Here is a 20,816-nt window from a genome sequence, read left to right on the forward strand (position 1 = left end):
CCAAAGATCAACCCACCCAGACCCATTTCCCTCTGACTAATGCACCTAACACTACGGGCAATTTAGCATGGCCAAATCACCTAACCTGCACATCTTCGGACTGTGGAATGAAACCAGAGCACCTGGAGGAAACCCACGCAGACACAGGGAGAATGTGCAAACTCCACTCGCCCGAGGCTGGAATCGAACCTGGGACCCTGGTACTGTGAGGCAGCAGTGCTAGCCACTGTGCCGCCCAATATTTAAAGATAAAAATGTAAATGCTTTAGAAGCTGTCCAGAGAAGCTTTACTCAACTAACAGTCATTCAGGACTGAGATGAGGAACAACCTCTTCACTCAAAGTTGTGAATCTGCGGCACTCTTTACCGCAGGATGCTGTTGGGACCAGTCCATTAGATATATTCAAGAGGGAGCTGGGCGCGGCCTTTGCAGCTAAAGGCATCAAGGGGTATGGGGAGAAACCGGAAATAGAATACTAACATCGGGTGGTCAGCCATGATCTTATTGAATGGTGATGCAGGCTTGAAGGGCTTAATGGCCTACTCCTGTTCCCATTTCTAGGTTGCTATGTAACTGACTCTTGGTTTGAAGGAATCATGATATGAGGAAAGATCAGACAGAATGGGCCAGCACCCATTGGATTTAGAATGACAGGGTGATCTTTTTGAAACATAAAGGATCCTAAGGGGAGTTGACAGGGGTGATAGCAAACGAATATTTCTCTTTGCAGGACAGACTAGAATTAGGAGAAAGTGAGGTCTGCAGATGCTGGAGATCAGAGCTGGAAATGTGTTGCTGGAAAAGCGCAGCAGGTCAGGCAGCATCCAGGGAACAGGAGAATCGACGTTTTGGGCATAAGCCCTTCTTCAGGAATGAGGAAAGTTTGTCCAGCAGGCTAAGATAAAAGGTAGGGAGGAGGGACTTGGGGGAGGGGCGTCGGAAATGTGATAGGTGGAAAGAGGTCAAGGTAAGGGTGATAGGTCAGACTGGGGTGGGGGCGGAGAGGTCGGGAAGAAGATTGCAGGTTAGGAAGGCGGTGCTGAATTTGATGGATTTGACTGAGACAGGGTTGGGGGAGGGGAAATGAGGAAACTGGTGAAATCCGAGTTCATCCCTTGTGGTTGGAGGGTTCCTAGCCGGAAGATGAGGCGTTCTTCCTCCAACCGTCGTTTTGTTGTGGTCTGACGATGGAGGAGTCCAAAGACCTGCATATCCTTGGTGGAGTGGGAGGGGGAATTGAAATGTTGAGCTACAGGGTGGTTGGGTTGGTTGGTCCGGGTGTCCCAGAGGTGTTCTCTGAAACGCTCCGCAAGTAGCCGGCCTGTCTCCCCAATATAGAGGAGGCCACATCGGGTGCAGAGGATGCAATAGATGATATGTGTGGAGGTGCAGGTGAATCTGTGGCGGATATGGAAGTTTCCTTTGGGGCCTTGGAGGGAGGTGAGGGGGGAGGTGTGGGCGCAAGTCTTGCACCTCCTGCGGTTGCAGGGGAAGGTGCCGGGAGTGGAGGTTGGGTTGGTGGGGAGTGTGGATCTGACGAGGGAGTCACGGAGGGAGTGGTCTTTACGGAATGCTGATAGGGGAGGGGAGGGAAATATATCCTTGGTGGTGGGGTCCGTTTGGAGGTAGCGGAAATGACGGCGGATGATGCGCTGTACATGGAGATTGGTGGGGTGGTAGGTGAGGACCAGTGGGGTTCTGTCCTGGTGGCGGTTGGAAGAGCGGGGTTCAAGGGCGGAGGAGCGGGAAGTGGAAGAGATGCGGTGGAGGGCATCGTCGACCACGTCGGGGGGGAAATTGCGGTCCTTGAAGAAGGAGGCCATCTGGGTTGTGCGTTTTTGGAACTGGTCCTCCTGGGAGCAGATGCGGCGGAGTCGAAGGAATTGGGAGAATGGGATGGCGTTTTTACAGGGGGCAGGATGGGAGGAGGTGTAGTCCAGGTAACTGTGGGAGTCGGTCGGTTTGTAGTAGATGTCCGTGTTGATTCGGTCGCCTGAGATAGAAATAGAAAGGTCGAGGAAGGGGAGGGAGGAATCTGAGACTGTCCAGGTGAATTTGAGGTCAGGGTGGAAGGTGTTGGTGAAGTGGATGAACTGTTCAACTTCCTCGTGGGAGCACGAGGCGGCGCCGATACAGTCATCGATGTAGCGGAGGAAAAGGTGGGGGGTGGGGCCAGTGTAGTTGTGGAAGATGGATTGTTCCACATATCCTACGAAGAGGCAGGCATAGCTGGGGCCCATGCGGGTGCCCATGGCTACTCCTTTCGTTTGGAGGAAGTGGGAGGATTGGAAAGAGAAGTTGTTCAGGGTGAGGACCAGTTCCGTCAGTCGAAGGAGGGTGTCAGTGGAAGGGTACTGGTCGGTACGGCGGGAAAGAAAGAAGCGGAGGGCTTTGAGTCCTTCGTGATGGGGGGTGGAGGTGTACAGGGACTGGATGTCCATGGTGAAAATAGACTAGAATTAGGGTTCATTGTTCAAAAATAATGGGGGTCTCCCATTGAAGACAGAGATGAGGAAGGACACTTTCTCGCTCAAATGGTTAGGAGACTTTGGAACTCTCTTCCCCAGAGAATGGAGGAATTGTGATTATTGATTATTTTTCAGAAGGCGTAGAGAAATTCTTGTCTAATATGGAAGGTAACAGTCATTTGGAGGTGGCAATGTGGATTTTTGGCCAAGAGTAGGACAGCAGACTTGAGAGGCCAAATGACGTGATGCAATTTCCATGGTCATTCCTCCATTGGTTTCTTGCCTGGTTCTGATCTGGGGGTGTGTACCTGTCAGGGTGGCTGATGCTGGAAAGATTATTCCTAGTTTCCCTCAGTTTGAGCATTCTGGGGCTGTAGCTGACCAGATCCAGTTCGATATTTTCCATCTTCCGAAGCAGAGCCTGCGTCGATTCCTCGTCCTTCCCGTAGTCAGAGTTCTCCAACTGTAGTTTCCTGTCCTTCAACCAGAGCTCAGTTTCCAGCAGCTGTCAGTGAGCAGAGACAGCAGTGAGCGAGAGCACTGTACTTGCTGATTCAGACCATCTCTCACAGCCACACACGCCCTGACCCACCCACCCACACACGCCCTGACCCACCCATCCACACACGCCCTGACACACCTACCCACACACGCCCTGACCCACCCACCCTGACACGCCCACCCACACACGCCCTGACCCACCCACCCACACACGCCCTGACCCACCCACCCTGACCCACCCACCCACGCCCTGACCCACCCACCCTGACACACCCACCCACGCCCTGACCCACCCACCCTGACACGCCCACCCACACACGCACTGACCCACACATTCTCACACATGCCCTGACCCACCCACTCGCACACGCCTTGACACACCCACTCGCACACGCCCTGACACACCCAGCCGCACACGCCCTGACACACCCAGCCGCACACGCCCTGACACCCCCACCCGCACACGCCCTGACACCCCCACCCACACACGCCCTGACACCCCCACCCACACACGCCCTGACACCCCCACCCACACACGCCCTGACACCCCCACACACACACGCCCTGACCCACCTACCCACACACGCCCTGACCCACCTACCCACACACGCCCTGACCCACCCACCCACACTCGCCCTGACACACCCACCCAAAGATGCCCACCTGGACACAGACAGACAGACACACAGATACATCCACACCTTGACACCCCCCCACCCTGGACACACACACAGACTGATAGACACACCTACAGAGTCACATAGACATTACATAGACACATACAGAAAAACACAGACCAGTGACATGGAAAGACATGAACACAGACAAACACACATACATTACACAGATTGACATACAGACAGACGCAAACACAGACAGACATGCATACCAATACAGACAAGCAGACATCCAGACACTCAAGTACAGACAGACATACAGTCATACACACACAGACATATAGACATGCACATAAGTAGACGCACACAGACAGATGGATACTTATTCACATACACAGACATACTTAAGGCACACTCATTGCAAGTTGGCTGCTGCCTCACATGTTTTCCGATATCTGGTGACATAGACTCAATTGTCAATACCCCTTCTTCTGACTTCTGTAGAAAATGGAAGCTCTTACTTGGCCCCGACTGGCTCGGTCAGTGCCTGGGTCACTGTGCCTGAGAATAAAGGGAAGTGCCAACAAGCAGAGGGGCCAAGCCAATGGAGGGGCAGGACTGCTGCAGCCTTGCACCAGGTCAGCGTGCTGAGGGAGAGTGAAGGATGGGTGGATAGATAGGTCGGCTGTCTGTCCTACACTCATACTCAGACAGCTAACCCTGGTCACTGACTGACTTTTCACAGACACCCACACAGTGGCGAGGATCTTGGTGATGGCAGAGCAAAGCAGATGGGGTTGTCAGGGATATAACCAAGTACGTACCTCTGAGAGGAACAGCTGGATGACGTGCTGCTCTCTGAGTGCTGAGCCCCTCTTCTCTGCCTCTTCCTTCAGCAGCTCCACTGCATCCTGCAGCTCCCACAGTCGCTTGGAAATTTCGCGAGCAGCAAAGTGCCCTGCCTTTACCAGACTCTGTCCACACTCCATCACCGGCTCAATCAGGGAATCGTGGTTACGGATCTCATTCTCCAAAGCCTGCACACAGAGGTCAATCCAATACGACTCAGAACTTCATCATCTTCTCCCCATCGTCCCGAGACCAACCCATCCCCCTCCTCGTCCTGAGACTGGCCCTTCTCCCCACCGTCCCGGGACCGACCCATCCCCTGCCTCGTCCCGAGACTGACCCCTCTCCCATCGTCCCGAGACCGACCCTTCCACTCGTGACCTGAGATTGATAGCCCCCTGCCCCAATCTCAGGACTTACCCTCACCTTCTTGGTATCCCCCGTCCTGGGGTTGAGCCTGCCCTCCGACCCCTCACCTGATGTTTGTTGTGCAGGCTCTGGACTGCAGTCAGTGAGTGCCCGACATCCTTGGCTGTGGCCAGCAGCAGTTTCTCTTGGACCCAGGCCTGGGCAACATCGAGGTCCCGAAACAGCTGGTAGAGGCGGGCACTGTCCTCCAGGACCCGGCGCCTCTCCTTGATGGGATCTCGCAGTGCCTGGTACCTGAGCAACACACGTTCAGTGTCAGCACAGAAACCATAGGCTCTCCCAACAGCAATTCAAACCCTACAGTGTGGAAACAGGCCATTTGGCCCAACAAACCCACTACGACCCTCCAAGAGTAACCCACCCCATTCCTGTACTCTATATTTATCCCTGTCTAATCGACCTAGCCTACATATCCCTGGACACTATGGGCAATTTAACATGGTCAATACACCTGACCTGCATGTCTTTGGACTGTAGGAGGAAACTGGAGCACCCGGAGGAAACTCACGCAGACATGGGGAGAATGTGCAAACTCCACACAGACAGTTGCCCGAGGCTGGAATCTAACCCTTGTCCCTGGCGCTGTGAGGCAGCCCAAATACATCAGACATAGTTGGCGCGGGGCGCAGTGCGGGGGTGGGTGGTGGTGGGTTCTCCTCTTATTGTGCATGAGGCTCCCCTTTGAATCTGAAACTTTATTGCTGGAACAGCACAGCAGGTCAGGCAGCATCCAGGGAACAGGAGATTCGACGTTTCGGGCACAGGCCCTTCTTCAGGATCCTGTTCCCTGGATGCTGCCTGACCTGCTGTGCTGTTCCAGCAATAAAGTTTCAACTTTGATCTCCAGCATCTGCAGACCTCACTTTCTCCTCCCCTTTGAATCTGAATCCTTCCCCAACCACCCCCAGCCGCTCCCACCCCCCTCCTCCTCCTGCCCAGCCTTTGGTGAGCTATGGGAAAACTGAGCCTCAGAGCAAATCTGAAGAAAAGGAAGGTGATTGGGAAGCCCAAATCCTGAAGAAAGGGTGAACAGCTTTTCCCCAAGGTGGGGGAGTCCAAAACTAGAGGGCATAGGTTCAAGGTGAGAGGGGAAAGATTTAAAGGGATCGAAGGGGCAACCTTTTCACCCAGAGGGTGGTGCATGTATGGAATGAGCTGCCAGAGGAAGTGGTGGAGGCTGGTACAATTACAGCATTAACAAGGCGCCTGGATGGGTAGATGAATAGGAAGGGTTTGGAGGGATATGGACCGGGTGCTGGCAAATGGGACTAGATTGATTCAGGATATCTGGTCAGCGTGGACAAGTTAGACTGACTGTTTCCATGCTCTATGACTACAACCTGGAACCTGCAGTGATGATGGGAATACAGAGATACAATGGGCAGAAAGTAAATGACAATTTGCATTTATATAGTGCCATCGACAAATTACTCTGAAGAGGCAGTGCCGAACCAAATATGACACCAGACCACAGTCAGGGATACTGAGATGGGTAAAAGAGTTTGTTTTTAAGGAGCATCTTAGAGATGGACTGGTTTGTGAAGGACAGGGGAATTTCTACAGCCTTGGGAGCTGAATGAAGGGCTGCTAATGGTGGAGTGAAGGAAGCAGGACAGTGTGGAGGAGCAATGCTGCGATCTCTCTCTCTCACACTCTTTCTCTCTCTCTGTGGGGCTCAAGGAGGATACAGAGACCCAAAGGGACGCAGTCAAAATGAAATAGTTTGAGCATATTATTTGAGCAAAACTTAAAAAAAAAGAGTGAAAGGATACTTGGCGATGACAAAGGAATCTGACCGTGGAGGACAAAGGGACATTATCAACATTAAGTAGATTGCTAACTTTTCACACACAATGCTGGAAGTAAGTCTCAGGAATGATAACTCAATGCTGTGGCAAACAGGAGGAAACGACTGTTCTGAAAAATATACAGAATTCAGGGCAAATTAATCACTTGGCTCCACGTGAAATGTGTGAAAGAACGAAAGCCTGGGTTGTACTCTGGGAGGGAAGGACAACCCAGGCACTCAAGGCAGTGGGGCTACACTGGGACAGGGTATTCCAGGTTGGCAAGGCTCAGATTGAGTGTGAGCGGTTTACCTTTGGAGTATATCACTGACCCTGACCCGAATTCCCTCAGCCAGGAAGTGGTTGTCCCTGACAAACTCCTCAGACTGATCCAGCAGAGACTGCATCCTCTCCACATAACTGTTGATGTCCTCTTCAAGGTCTTGCTGCTCGTTCAGGAGGTTTTTCACAGACACCAGGTCAGTGGGCTGCCCGGCCTGCTCCAACTGCTTCTCCACCTCACTGAGCCAGTTCTCTACATCGTCAATACTCCGCTGGAAGTTCAGAGCCTGTCTCGGTCACACACAACAAGGTGGTTAATACCCACACCATGGGCACTGCCGCTCCCTGCAGCACTCTCACACCCCACACTCACACCCTCACCCTCACCTCCCCACACTCACACCTTCACCCTCACCCTCACCTCCCCCCACACTCACACCCCCATCCCCTTACGCCCTCACCACCTCCCCCGCCCCACATTCACATCCTCATCCTCACCCCCACACTCTCACCCTCACCCCTCCACACACACCTTCATCCTCATCCCCCCACACACACACCCCCATCACCTTACGCCCTCACTACCTCCCCCTGCCCCACACTCAAACCGTCACCACCTCCCCCCGCCCCACACTCACACCCTCACCACATTCACATCCTCACCCCCCCCACACTCACACCCCCATTCCCTCACGCCCTCACTATCTGCCCCCTGCCCCATACTCACACCCTCACCTCACCCCCCACACTCTCACCCTCACCCCCCCACACTCACACTCTCACGGCCCACATTCACATCCTCACCCTCACCCCCCCACACCATCACACTCACCACCTTCATTCTCACCCTCACCCCCCCACCCTCACCCCTCACACCCTCACCCTCACCCCCCATACCCTCACCCCCACACTCACACCCTCACCCCCACACTCTCACCCTTTCCCTCACCACCCCGCACTCACACCCTCACTCTCACTCCCAACACACACTCTCACCCCCCCACACTCTTACCCTCACCCCCCCACTCACACCCTCACCCCCACACCCATACCCTCACCCCCACACCCATACCCTCACTCTCACTCCCCAAACTCTCACCCTTACCCTCACCACCCCACACCTGCACAAAACACACACCCTCACCACCTCCCCTCGCCCCACATTCACATCCTCCCCCTCACCCCCCACACTCACACCCTCACCCTCACCCCCCACACTCACCCCCACACTCACACCCTCACCCTCTCACTCCCACACTCACACCCTCACCCTCTCACCCTCACACTCACACCCTCACCCCCCCACCCCCACACTCACACCCTCACCCCCCCACACTCACACCCTCACCCCCCCACACTCACACCCTCACCCCCCCACCCCCAAACTCACACCCTCACCCCCACACTCACACCCTCACTCACACCCTCACCCTCTCACCCTCTCACCCCCACACTCTCACCCTCACCCTCACCCCCCACACTCACACCCTCACCCTCTCACTCCCACACTCAACCCCTCACCCTCTCACCCCCACACTCACACCCTCACCCCCCACACTCATACCCTCCCCCAACACTCACACCCTCACCCCCCGCACTCACACCCTCTCACTCCCACACTCACACCCTCACCCTCTCACCCCCACACTCACACCCTCACCCCCCACACCCTCACCCCCCACACTCACACCCTCACCCCAATCTTCACCTCACCGTCACCTCATCTCACCCTTCCTCACCTCCCCCATGCATACCCTCCTTCATCTTCACCTTTCCCCATCTCACCCTCACCCTACCTTACCTCATCCTCATCTCACTGTCACCTCATCTCACCTTCCCTTACCTGACCCTCCCCTCACCTTGCCCTGAAACCAGTGGCTGTGCTGTTTATGAGGCAGGTGGTCTGAAATCTGATTTTCAGAAACATCATGCACGATACATAACATTTATACCTTTTCAAAAAGCTGGCCTTTCACTAGCTGGGATCCCATTTTTACAAAGCACATGCCAGTCAGTGGGCTTTCGGAAGTACATACTGAGCAGGGAATTACGTGGAGGGTAATGGGACAGGGCTTCCACTACAGTGACTGCTCCCGACAAATACACCAGCATGGGACTGAGCTCTGACCTGATGCCCCCTCGGTCCAGTATTCTGCCAATACCCTTTATCGACATATATGTCAGAAGTGGTATTTCTGGGCCACAGTACAGGTGGCAGCAAAGTAGTCAGAGGCAGCATCTTGGACATTGCTGTGAGGTCAGAGTCAAGAGTGTAGTGCTGGAAAAACACAGCAGGTCAGGCAGCATCTGAGGAGCAAGAGATTTGACATTTTGGGCATAAGCCCGTCATCAGGAATGAGGCTTGCGGGGCTAGGAGGGCTGAGAGATAAATGGGAGGGAAGTGGGGCTGGGGGGGAAGGTAGTTGAGAATGTGATTGGTAGATGAAGGTGGGAGAGAAAAGGTGATAGGTCGGAGAGGAGTGTGGAGCGGATAGGTGGGAAGGAAGATGGACAGGTCAGGAGGGCGGTGCAGAGTTGGAGGCTTGGGACTGGGATAATGTGGGGTGGGGAGGGGGTGTGGAAATGAGGAAACTGGTGAAATCCACATTGATCCCGTGCGGTTGCAGGGTCCCAAGTTGGAAGATGAGCTGTTCTTCCTCCAAGCATTGGGGTTTGGTGTGGAGGAGGCCCAGGACCTGCATGTTCTTGGAGCAGTGGGAAGGGGAGGTAAACTGTTTGGCCACGGGGCGGTGGGGCTGGTTGGTGCAGGTGTCCCAGAGATGTTCTCTGAAATGATTTGCAAGTTGGCATCCTGTCTCCCCGATGTAGAGAAGACCACATCGGGTGCAACGGATACAGTACACGACATTGGTGGAGGTACAGGTAAATGTGTTGGAGGGCATTGTCGACCACATGGGAGGGGAAATTGCAATCTTTGAAGAGGGAGGCTATCTGGGATGTTCTATGATGGAATTGGTCCTCCTGGTAGCAGGTGCAGCGGAGGATTGGGAATAAGGGATGGCATTTTTACAAGAGGCAGGGTGGGAGGAGGTGTAGTCCAGGTAGCTGTGGGAGTCAGTGGGTTTGTAGTAGATGTATGTGGTTAGTCGGTCGCTGGAAATGGAGATGGAGAGGTCCAGGAAGGGGAGGGTGGTGTCCAATATGGTCCAGGTGAATTTGAGGTCGGGGTGGAAGGTGTTGGTGAATTTGATGAACTGTTCGACCTCCTGGTGGTAGAATCAGGTAGCACTGATACAGTTCATCGATGTAGCAAAGGAAAAGTTGAGGAATGGTATCAATGTAGCTGCGGAAGGTGGACTGTTCCACGTACCCAACAAAGAGGCACGCATAGCTGGGGCCCATGCGGGTGCCCATGGCTATCCCTTGGTTTGGAGGAAGTGGGAGGATTGGAAAGAAAATATGTTGAGGGTGAGGACTTGTTTAGCTAAGGAGGAGATGTCTGCGAGTTGGTGCCTGGCTTCAGTGGTATAGAGGTTGGTGGGCCAAATGACCACTGTGCCCTTTGCTGGTTTGATGGTGATGCTGGGGTTAGAGCCACCTATAAACAGACCCCACCACTAGGTATATATTTCCCTTCCCACACCTATCTGTGTTTCAGAGAGACCATTCCTTCCGTGACTCCCTCATCAGATCTACATCCCACGCCACCCATACCCCACTCCCGGCACCTTCCCCTGCCACCGCAAGAAGTGCAAAACCTGAGCCACACCTCCCCCTCACCTCCATCCAAGGCCCCAAGGAGCCTTCCACATCCAACACAGATTTACCTGTACTTCCACACAAGTCATCTACTGTATCTATTGTACCTGATGTGGTCTCCTCTACATCGGGGAGACAGGAGGCCAACTGTTTCAGAGAACAGTTTGCATCCACCAACTCCACCGCCCTGTGGCAGAACACTTTAACTCCCCCTCCCACTCAATCAAGAACACGCAGGTCCTGGGCCTCCTCCATCACCAAACCCTGACCGCCCAATGCCTGGAGGAAGAACGCCTCATCTTTTGGGACACTGCAACTACATGGGATCAATGTGGATTTCACTAGTTTCCTCATTTCCCCTTCCCCCACATTATCCCAGTTCCAAGTCTCCAACTCCACACCGCGCTCTTGACCTGTCCATCTTCCTTCCCACCTATCTGCTCCACCCACCTCTCCGATTGATCATCTTTCTGCACCCCCACCCACCTCCATCTACCTATCAAACTCCCGCTACCTTCCCCCCAGTCCACAAGCCTCATTCCTGATGAAGGGCTTATGCTCGAAACATCGAGTCTCCTGCTCCTCAGATGCTGTCTGACCTGCTGTGTTTTTCCAGCACCACTCTGTTGACTCTGATCTCCAGCATCTGCAGTCCCTACTTCCTTCACTACTGTGAGGTCAGTGGGGAGCTGATATAATAATCACAATGTGAACGCTCACAGTGAGAGCGATGACGTTTCAGTACCTTGTGTGCATCGACCAGCTTGGATCTCTTATTCCGGCAGTTCTCCAGCAGTTCATTCCACAATTCCTGAATTTGCTTTATCCGGGGTTCAATCTCCTTTGCAGCATAGTGCCCAGCGTCAATCATATGCCCACCTTCCTACAGTAGGGTGACAATCAAGTCACAATCAATATTTCGAGCAGTGGACCACACAACAGAATGGGGAATTGTAATATTATTACAGAACACGGGCAGCGACCACGTGGCAGTGGGGACCAGACTGCATCTCCTAGATTTGTGCAGCTTCACGTGAATCCATTGAGGTGTTTAAAATGATTAAGGAAACTCAGTCTCTCTGTTGGCTTAATCTAGAACATACATCTGAAACTTAAGTGCTAGATATTTTTCAACCAACCTGTTCAGGGATGTTATTACATACCTCTGAAGCAGGAGGGACTTGAACCCGGGCTTCTGAGTCCAGAGATAGGGACACTAGTGCTGAGCCATGAGGGCCCTATTGATGTTAGGATGGAACTGTTTAAAATGTCAGTTCAGCCAGAGGAGGTGTAGTGTGCGCAGTTCTGTGCACCACACTGTAGGAGAGGGTGCACAGGAGATTCACTCAGATGTTACAAAAATAGAAGTTGCTGGAAACGGAAATTGCTAGAAAGGCTCAGCAGGTCTGGCGGTATCTGTGGAGACAAAGCAGAGTTAAGGTTTCAGATTCAATGCCCCAAAGGTTAACTCTGATTTCTCTCCACAGGTGCTGCCAGACATGCTGAGCCTTTCCAGCTATTTCTGTTTTTGTTTCTGATTTCCAGCATCTGCAGTTCTATCGGTTTTTATTCACCCAGAGGTTGCCGGTGCTGGAGTATTTCAGCGATGAAGAGAGACCAGATAGGCTGGGGCGGTTCTCCATTGAGCAGAGAAGGCACATTGAGGTGAACAAGGTTACAAGGGGCATAGATATGCTCAACAGAAATAATGCTTTCCCCTTCGTAGAAAGTTCAATAACCAGGGTATCTGGTTTGAAGGTACAGAGCAGGAAGTTTAGAGAGGATTTCAGGAAAATAGTTTCACCTTTGAGAACTATTTTGATGTGCACTTGAAACACCTCAGTGTACAAGTGCTGGAAAATGGGATTAGACTAGATGGAGAAAGTGAGGACTGCAGATGCTGGAGATGAGAGCTGAAAATGTGTTGCTGGAAAAGCGCAGCAGATCAGGCAGCATCCAAGGAACAGGAGAATCGATGTTTCAGGCATGAGCCTGAAGATGATTCCTGAGCATGATTCCTGAAGAAGAGCTCATGCCCGAAATGTCGATTCTCCTGCTCCTTGGATGCTGCCTGACCTGCTGCGCTTTTCCAGCAACACATTTTCAGCTTAGACTAGATGGATGCTTGATAACTGGACATGATGGGCTGTGGGTCTCATTCTGTGCTGTATAATCTCTATAACTGCAAGTGAAATCAGGAGAGATTTCACAGTGGTAATGGAAATTTGGAAGTCTACTCCTCCAAGATTGTGAATGTTGGGACATTAACTGCAAAGTGAAAGATTTGTGTTCATCACTGGATACAGAATAAAGACGGGGAAATGGGATCCGGTGGAGGGCAGCTATAATCAAACTGAACTGTGGTTAAAGGCTCAGGAAGTTGAATTGCAATTCCTGCTCGGACAAATTTGAGGCAGAGCTGGTTGGAGGTGAACAGATCCAATCTGGAATCAGGGAGAGTTGCGTTTAGGGGACAATGCATTTCAATCTCACAGCTGGTGGGTTACAAAGTCTGTGTATTTTGACTTGTGCAGTTAAAACAGAATGATAGACTGGCCTGAGTTCTAATATCAGGTGAGTGCCAGGTAACCTCTCAGCAGGCTCTGAGAAGGGCCCCACCTCAACGGACGCTCCCTTTGGTCCATTCTGGCCCCAGTTCTCCCTCACCTCCCCTCTCCACGAGGGCACCTCAGCTTTTCGGGTAGCCACTCCCTGGTGATGAAACAGCACCGTCGGTGGGCACCAGTGGTGCTGCCAGGGTTGCCTGGCCTCTTGGGACAAAGCCGCCTATGGCATGATGACAGTCCAGGGTCCTGATCCTGCCCCCCCCCCCCTCTGCTGATGGGACTTCAATGCCCCACCCTTAAAATCAAGCCCACTGCTGAACACCCAAAGCAGAAAAAATGACACACAATAATCAAACAAACCGGGTCCAGACAGTGAGAGGAGCATGTGAAAAAGGACCAAATGCTGAATCAGATATTTGACCATGGGTGCAAACGTTTATATAAAAACGTCCAATTAGACTGGCCCTGCATGTCAGACATTGACATGGCTCGACATACAGGCAAAACTGCACTGGCAGTCATGGGCTGTCCCCCCCAGCGAGTCGAGCCAAGCTGCCAGTTTCCCTGCTGCACCAACGTATCTTGTCACAGCCAAGGAGCGTGATAAGCCCCTGTAGCGGCGCTAGTCAAATTCCATGCGGCGACATTCACCGTGGCGATGCTGAGGATCCTATTCTGGTTGGCTATGACCTCGGCCTCGAAGGTCTGATGTTTCTGCAGCTTGCCCTGCAGGTTGCTGGGATCTGTCCAGCTCTCGTCCACGGTGATGCTGATCTTCTCATTCAGCCAGGAAATAGCCTGAAGAAACAGCATGGGGGGGAGGGGTTGAGGGGGAGGGAGGGGGGGGAAGAGAAAAACCATAACAGTCAGAGCACCAGCAGAACACAGAAACATCCCTAGCCTTCCGGGACGTGGCTCCCTTTCACCCCATTTCACTGAGTCTCTGAACTGTGCAGATTGACTACAATATTGACTATCGTTTAGCAGAGATGTGAAATCTGTCAGTCAGTCAGGAAGTACTGTTTTGAGGAACAGCAGGGAATTCCTCCTCTCTGTTATTGGCAATGTTAATTCATTTCACAATATCTGTTCATGATCAGGTATTTGTTGTCAGGGCCATTTCTGCAAAATAGGCAGCACATCTCCTACACCGCAGTAGGCATTACAACGTGATAATTTCTCTGGTCGAGTGATGTTCTAGGGCCACAGGTTCAAATCCTACTATGTGTTCTTCCCACATTCAAACACAATGAGTAAATCTCATAACTGACAATTAGGCATCAGCGATGGGGATAGTGAAATCATCATCAATTCTCAAAAAGACCCATCTGGTTCAATAATGTCCTTTATGGAAGGAAATCTGCTGTCCATACCGGGTCTGACCTACATGTGATTCCAGGCCCACTGCATTGCGGTTGACTCTGAACTGCCCTCTCTGAAACGGGTCGAAGAGTCAGTGAGTTCAAGGGCAATTAGGAATGGGCACCAAATGCTGGCCGCGCCAGCGATACCCACATCCTATGAAAGGACAAAGAGAAAATAGCGACTTATGTGAATTGCTATAGGCTTGTAGAGATAGACCTCTAGCACACTCTCTTGCCCCCCGCTGAGGCAGCAGCTCTTGACTATTATAAACACAGTGTAAGGTTGCTGTTAATTTACAAGGGAATCACAGTTCAGGAGTCCACTGTTACAGTTCAAGGTTACCATGCTCTCTGGTTAAAATATAATCATCTACTCCTCTCACTCAAAATGATTCTGCCCACTTTTTGGAAAAAGAGTGATTTTAGAAGCTAGCAGGCAGGTACTGACTGGCCTAAGGCATCCACATTGTAGCTTACAGAGGAGAATGTGAATCCAAAAATTTTCCCTTTCCATCAAAGGATTTCAAAAACCAAAACAGGTGGATGGGCAATCAATTGTTGGTCATTTGAACGAAACAATCGTTTCAACAATCTCTCTTTGAATAAACAATGTAATATAAAATTTGTAAGTAAAATAATTTGGTTTATTAACAGGGTCTGGTATGATCCGGTTTACTGACAAGGTCTGGTACGATCCGGTTTATTGACAGGGTCTGGTATGAGCTGGTTTACTTACAGGGTCTGGTTTGATCTGGTTTACTGACAGGGTCTGGCATGATCCGGTTTACCGACAGAGTCTGGTATGATCTGGTTTACTGACAGGGTCTGGCACGATCCGGTTTACTGACAGGGTCTGGTTTACTGACAGGGTCTGGCACGATCCGGTTTATTGACAGTGTCTGGTACGAGCTGGTTTACTGACAGAGTCTGGTACGATCTGGTTTACTGACAGAGTCTGGTACGAGCTGGTTTACTGACAGGGTTTGGTACGAGCTGGTTTACTGACAGGGTCTGGTATGATCTGGTTTACTGACAGGGTTTGGTACGAGCTGGTTTACTGACAGGGCCTGGTACGACCTGGTTTACTGACAGGGTCTGGTACGAGCTGGTTTACTGACAGGGTCTAGTACGATCTGGTTTACTGACAGGGCCTGGTACGACCTGGTTTACTGACAGGGCCTGGTACGATTTGGTTTACCGACAGGGTGTGGTACGACCTGGTTTACTGACAGAGTCTGGTATGATCTGGTTTACTGACAGGGTCTGGTACGATTTGGTTTACCGATAGGGTCTGGTACAAGCTGGTTTACTGACAGGGTCTGGTACAACCTGGTTTACTGACAGGGTCTGGTACAACCTGGTTTACTGACAGGACCTGGTACGATCTGGTTTACCGACAGGGTCTGGTACGATCTGGTTTACCGACAGGGTCTGGTACGAGCTGGTTTACTGACAGGGTCTGGTACGACCGGGTTTACTTACAGGGTCTGGTACGACCTGGTTTACTGACAGGGTCTGGTACGACCGGGTTTACTGACAGGGTCTGGTACGAGCTGGTTTACTGACAGGGTCTGGTATGATCTGGTTTACTGACAGGGTCTGGTATGAGCTGGTTTACCGACAGGGTCTGGTATGATCTGGTTTACTGACAGGGTCTGGTATGTTCTGGTTTACCGACAGGGTCTGGTATGTTCTGGTTTACTGACAGGGTCTGGTACGAGCTGGTTTACCGACAGGGCCTGGTACGATTTGGTTTACCGACAGGGCCTGGTATGATCGGGTTTACAGACAGGTCCTGGTACAATTTGGTTTACTGACAGGGTCTGGTACGAGCTGGTTTACTGACAGGGTCTGGTATGATCTGGTTTACCGACAGGGTCTGGTATGATCTGGTTTACTGACAGGGTCTGGTACGGTTTGGTTTACCGACAGGGCCTGGTATGATCGGGTTTACAGACAGGGCCTGGTACAATTTGGTTTACTGACAGGGTCTGGTATGAGCTGGTTTACTGACAGGGGCTGGTATGAGCTGGTTTACTGACAGGGTCTGGTATGATCTGGTTTACTGACAGGGTCTAGCACGATCTGGTTTACCGACGGGGTCTGGTACGAGCTGGTTTACTGACAGGGCCTGGTACGAGCTGGTTTACTGACAGGGTCTGGTACGACCTGGTTTACTGACAGGGTCTGGTACGAGCTGGTTTACCGACAGGGTCTGGTATGATCTGGTTTACTGACAGGGTCTGGTACGATCTGGTTTACCGACTGGGCCTGGTACGATTTGGTTTACCGACAGGGCCTGGTATGATCGGGTTTACAGACAGGGCCTGGTACAATTTGGTTTACTGACAGGGTCTGGTATGAGCTGGTTTACTGACAGGGGCTGGTATGAGCTGGTTTACTGACAGGGTGTGGTATGATCTGGTTTACTGACAGGGTCTAGCACGATCTGGTTTACCGACGGGGTCTGGTACGAGCTGGTTTACTGACAGGGCCTGGTACGAGCTGGTTTACTGACAGGGTGTGGTGTGATCTGGTTTACTGACAGGGTCTTGTACGAACTGGTTTACTGACAGGGTCTGGTCTGATCCGGTTTACCGACAGGGTCTGGTACGATCTGGTTTACTGACATTGACTGGTATGATCTGGTTTACCGACAGGGGCGGGTACGATCTGGTTATTGACAGGGTCTGGCACGATCTGGATTACTGACAGGGCCTGGTACGATTTGGTTTACCGACAGGGTCTCGTTCGAGCTGGTTTACTGACACGGTCTGGTACAACCTGGTTTACTGACAGGGTTTGGTACATGCTGGTTTACTGACAGGGTCTGGTACGATCTGGATTACTGACAGGGTCTGGTATGAACTGGTTTACTGACAGGGCCTGGTACGATTTGGTTTACCGATAGGGTCTGCCTTGAGCTGGTTTACCGACAGGGTCTGGTACAACCTGGTTTACTGACATGGTCTGGTACGAGCTGGTTTACTGACACGGTCTGGTACGAGCTGGTTTACTGACAGGGTCTGGTACGATCTGGTTTACCGACTGGATCTGGTACGATCTGGTTTACTGGCAGGGTCTGGTATGATCTGGTTTACCGACAGGGTCTGGTACGAGCTGGTTTACCGACAGGGTCTGGTACGAGCTGGTTTATTGACAGGGCCTGGTACGATTTGGTTTACCGACAGGGTCTGGTACGATCTGTTTTACTGACAGGGCCTGGTATAATTTGGTTTACTGACAGGGTCTGGTATGACCTGGTTTACTGACAGGGTCTGGTACGAGCTGGTTTACTGACAGGGTCTGGTATGATCTGGTTTACTGACAGGGTCTGGCATGATCTGGTTTACTGACAGGGTCTGGCATGATCTGGTTTACCGACAGGGTCTGGTATGATCTGGTTTACTGACAGGGTCTGGTATGATCTGGTTTACCGACAGGGTCTGGTTTACTGACAGGTTCTGGTACGAGCTGGTTTACTGACAGGGTCTGGTATGATCTGATTTACCGACAGTGTCTGGTACGAGCTGGTTTACTGACAGGGTCTGGTATGATCTGATTTACCGACAGTGTCTGGTACGAGCTGGTTTACTGACAGGGTCTGGTAGGATCTGGTTTACTGACAGGGTCTGGTATGATCTGGTTTACTGACAGGGTCTGGTATGATCTGGTTTACTGACAGGGTCTGGTATGAGCTGGTACTCTACTTGCAGTGTGACGGGGCCTCTTACCTCATACGAACTTCTCAGGAACATCTGCCGCTGTTTGGACTGATCCAGGATCCTCCTGCGCTCCTCACAGTTTTCCAGCAACTTCTGTTTTCTAAGAGATAACATCAATAAAAAGATAGATACTGCAGGGTGAGAGTGCATGGAAAATGTCAACAGCCAGACACATAACTGTTGTTGGAAAGGTTGTGAGAATGGAATGAGGAGGCTGTTGTACACACTGCCTGCACACACTCAACAGGAACTCACTAATCTCCTGAGGGAACAGCTCTTTCTGCGGAGTTCTTTCCTATCAGGCACAATGTATAAAAAAACACAAGAACATAGGGAATTGGACACAAGCTAGATAACATTGCTACATGGAAACTGCAAGGCAAAGCTTTGTATCTTGCACTCACTGGAATTAGGAACAAGAAATAGTCTTGAAGAAAGGATCACTAATTTACTGAATGTGAGGAGAGGGTGGTCATGTTGGGTCAATGTTAATATAGAGATACAACAGGGACAATTAAATGGCAATCTTAGTTTCTCAGCCCAGGCAAGTTAACCCTGGTGAGAGCGTTGCCATGGGAATGCAGCAGAGTTCGGAATTTTCCATGTTTCTTTTTACCTCCAAAGGTGCATCGTATGTACAACTTCTGACAATAAAAAACAGTGAGTTCACAGATGTAGCTTCAAGCAGATGCGAAGGCATCACACTGCAAGTCCAAGTTATAACAATGACAGCTCCGCACCAACAATAGCCCAACCCGTTCACCTTCTTCACATGCTATATTAATCATAGAGTTATAGAGATGTACAGCACGGAAACAGACCCTTCGGTCCAACTCATCCATGCCAACCAGATATCCCAATCTAATCTAGTCCCACTTGCCAGCACCCGGCCCATATCCCTCCAAACCCTTCCTATTCATACACCCATCCAGATGCCTTTTAAATGCTGTAATTGTACCAGCCTCCACCACTTCCTCTGGCAGCTCATTCCATACACGTACCACCCTCTGCGTGAAAAAGTTGCCCGTAAGGTCTCTTTTATATCATTCCCCTCTCACCCTAAACCTATTCCCTCTAGTTCTGGACTCCCCCACTCCAGGGAAAAGACTTTGCCTATTTACCCTATCCATGCCCCTCATAATTTTGTAACCCTCTATAAGGTCACCCCTTAGCCTCTGCTGCTCCAGGGAAAACAGCCCCAGTCTATTCAACCTCTCCATAATGCTGAAATCCTCCAATCCTGGCAACATCCTTGTGAATCTTTTCTGAACCCTTTCAAGTTCACAACATCCTTCTGATAGGAAGGAGACCAGAATTGCACACAGTATTCCAACAGTGGCCTAACCAATGTCCTGTATAGCTGCAACATGACCTCCCAACCCCTGTACTCAATACTCTGACCAATAAAAGAAAGCATACCAAACGCCGCCTTCACTATCCTATCTACCTGCGACTCCACTTTCAAGGAGCTATGAACCTGCACTCCAAGGTCTCTTTGTTCAGCAACACTCCCTAGGACCTTACCATTTAGTGTATAAGTCCTGCTAAGATTTGCTTTCCCAAAATGCAGTACTTCACATTTATCTAAATTAAACTCCATCTGCCACTTCTCAGCCCATTAGCCCATCTGATCAAGATCCTGTTGTAATCTGAGGTAACCTTCTTCGCTGGCCACTACACCTCCAATTTTGGTGTCATCTGCAAACTTACTAACTGTACCTCTTATGCTCACATCCAAATAATTTATATAAATGACGAAAAGTACTGCACCCAGCACCAGTCCTTGTGGCACTCCACTGGTCACAGGCCTCCAGTCTGAAAAACAACCCTCCACCACCACCCTCTGTCTTCTACCTTTGAGCCAGTTCTGTATCCAAATGGCTAGCTCTCCCTATATTCCATGAGATCTAACCTTGCTAACCAGTGTCCCATGGGAAACCTTGCCGAACACCTTACTTAAATCCATACAGATCAGTCCTTGCCTTTCCAAATACACGTACGTCCTGTCCCTCAGGATTCCTCCATCAACTTGCCCACCACTGACGTCAGGCTCACGGACTATAGTTCCCTGGCTTGTCCTTACCACCTTTCCTAAACAGTGGCACCACGTTAGCCAACCTCCAATCTTCTGGCACCTCACCTGTAACTATCGATGATACAAATATCTCAGCAAGGGGCCCAGCAATCACCTCCCTAGCTTCCCACAGAGTTGGAGAGTACACCTAATAAGGTCCTGGGGATCTATCCACTTTTTTGCATTTCAAGACATCCAGCACTTCCTCCTCTGTAATATGGAAATAATTATTCAAGATGTCACCATCTCTTTCCCCACATTCTATATCTTCCATGTCCTTTTCCACAGTAAACATTGATGCAAAATACTTGTTTAGTATCTCCCCCATCTCCTGCGGCTCCACACAAAGGCTGCCTTACTGATCTTTGAGGGGCCCTATTCACTCCCTAGTTACCTTTTTGTCCTTAATAAATTTGTAAAAACCTTTTGGAT

General features: G+C 51.1%; 1 protein-coding gene across 1 annotated transcript in view; it reads right to left on the reverse strand.

The window, feature by feature from the left end:
• Nucleotides 1-20,816, reverse strand: part of sptbn5 (spectrin, beta, non-erythrocytic 5) — a 247,248-nt gene that overhangs the window by 35,856 nt on the left and 190,576 nt on the right. The window contains exons 49-55 of the mRNA XM_087990163.1: nt 18,320-18,410; nt 13,873-14,019; nt 11,400-11,537; nt 6,965-7,221; nt 4,913-5,099; nt 4,412-4,624; nt 2,778-2,974 (exon numbers count right to left, since the gene is read on the reverse strand). Coding sequence (XP_087846289.1) covers nt 2,778-2,974; nt 4,412-4,624; nt 4,913-5,099; nt 6,965-7,221; nt 11,400-11,537; nt 13,873-14,019; nt 18,320-18,410 — 1,230 coding nt within the window. The remainder of the gene's footprint in view (nt 1-2,777; nt 2,975-4,411; nt 4,625-4,912; nt 5,100-6,964; nt 7,222-11,399; nt 11,538-13,872; nt 14,020-18,319; nt 18,411-20,816) is intronic.

The sequence above is a fragment of the Chiloscyllium plagiosum genome, unplaced genomic scaffold, assembly GCF_037043375.1.
Source record: "Chiloscyllium plagiosum isolate Xiang-an unplaced genomic scaffold, Cpla_swu_hap1 HiC_scaffold_8, whole genome shotgun sequence".
Taxonomy (NCBI): domain Eukaryota; kingdom Metazoa; phylum Chordata; class Chondrichthyes; order Orectolobiformes; family Hemiscylliidae; genus Chiloscyllium; species Chiloscyllium plagiosum.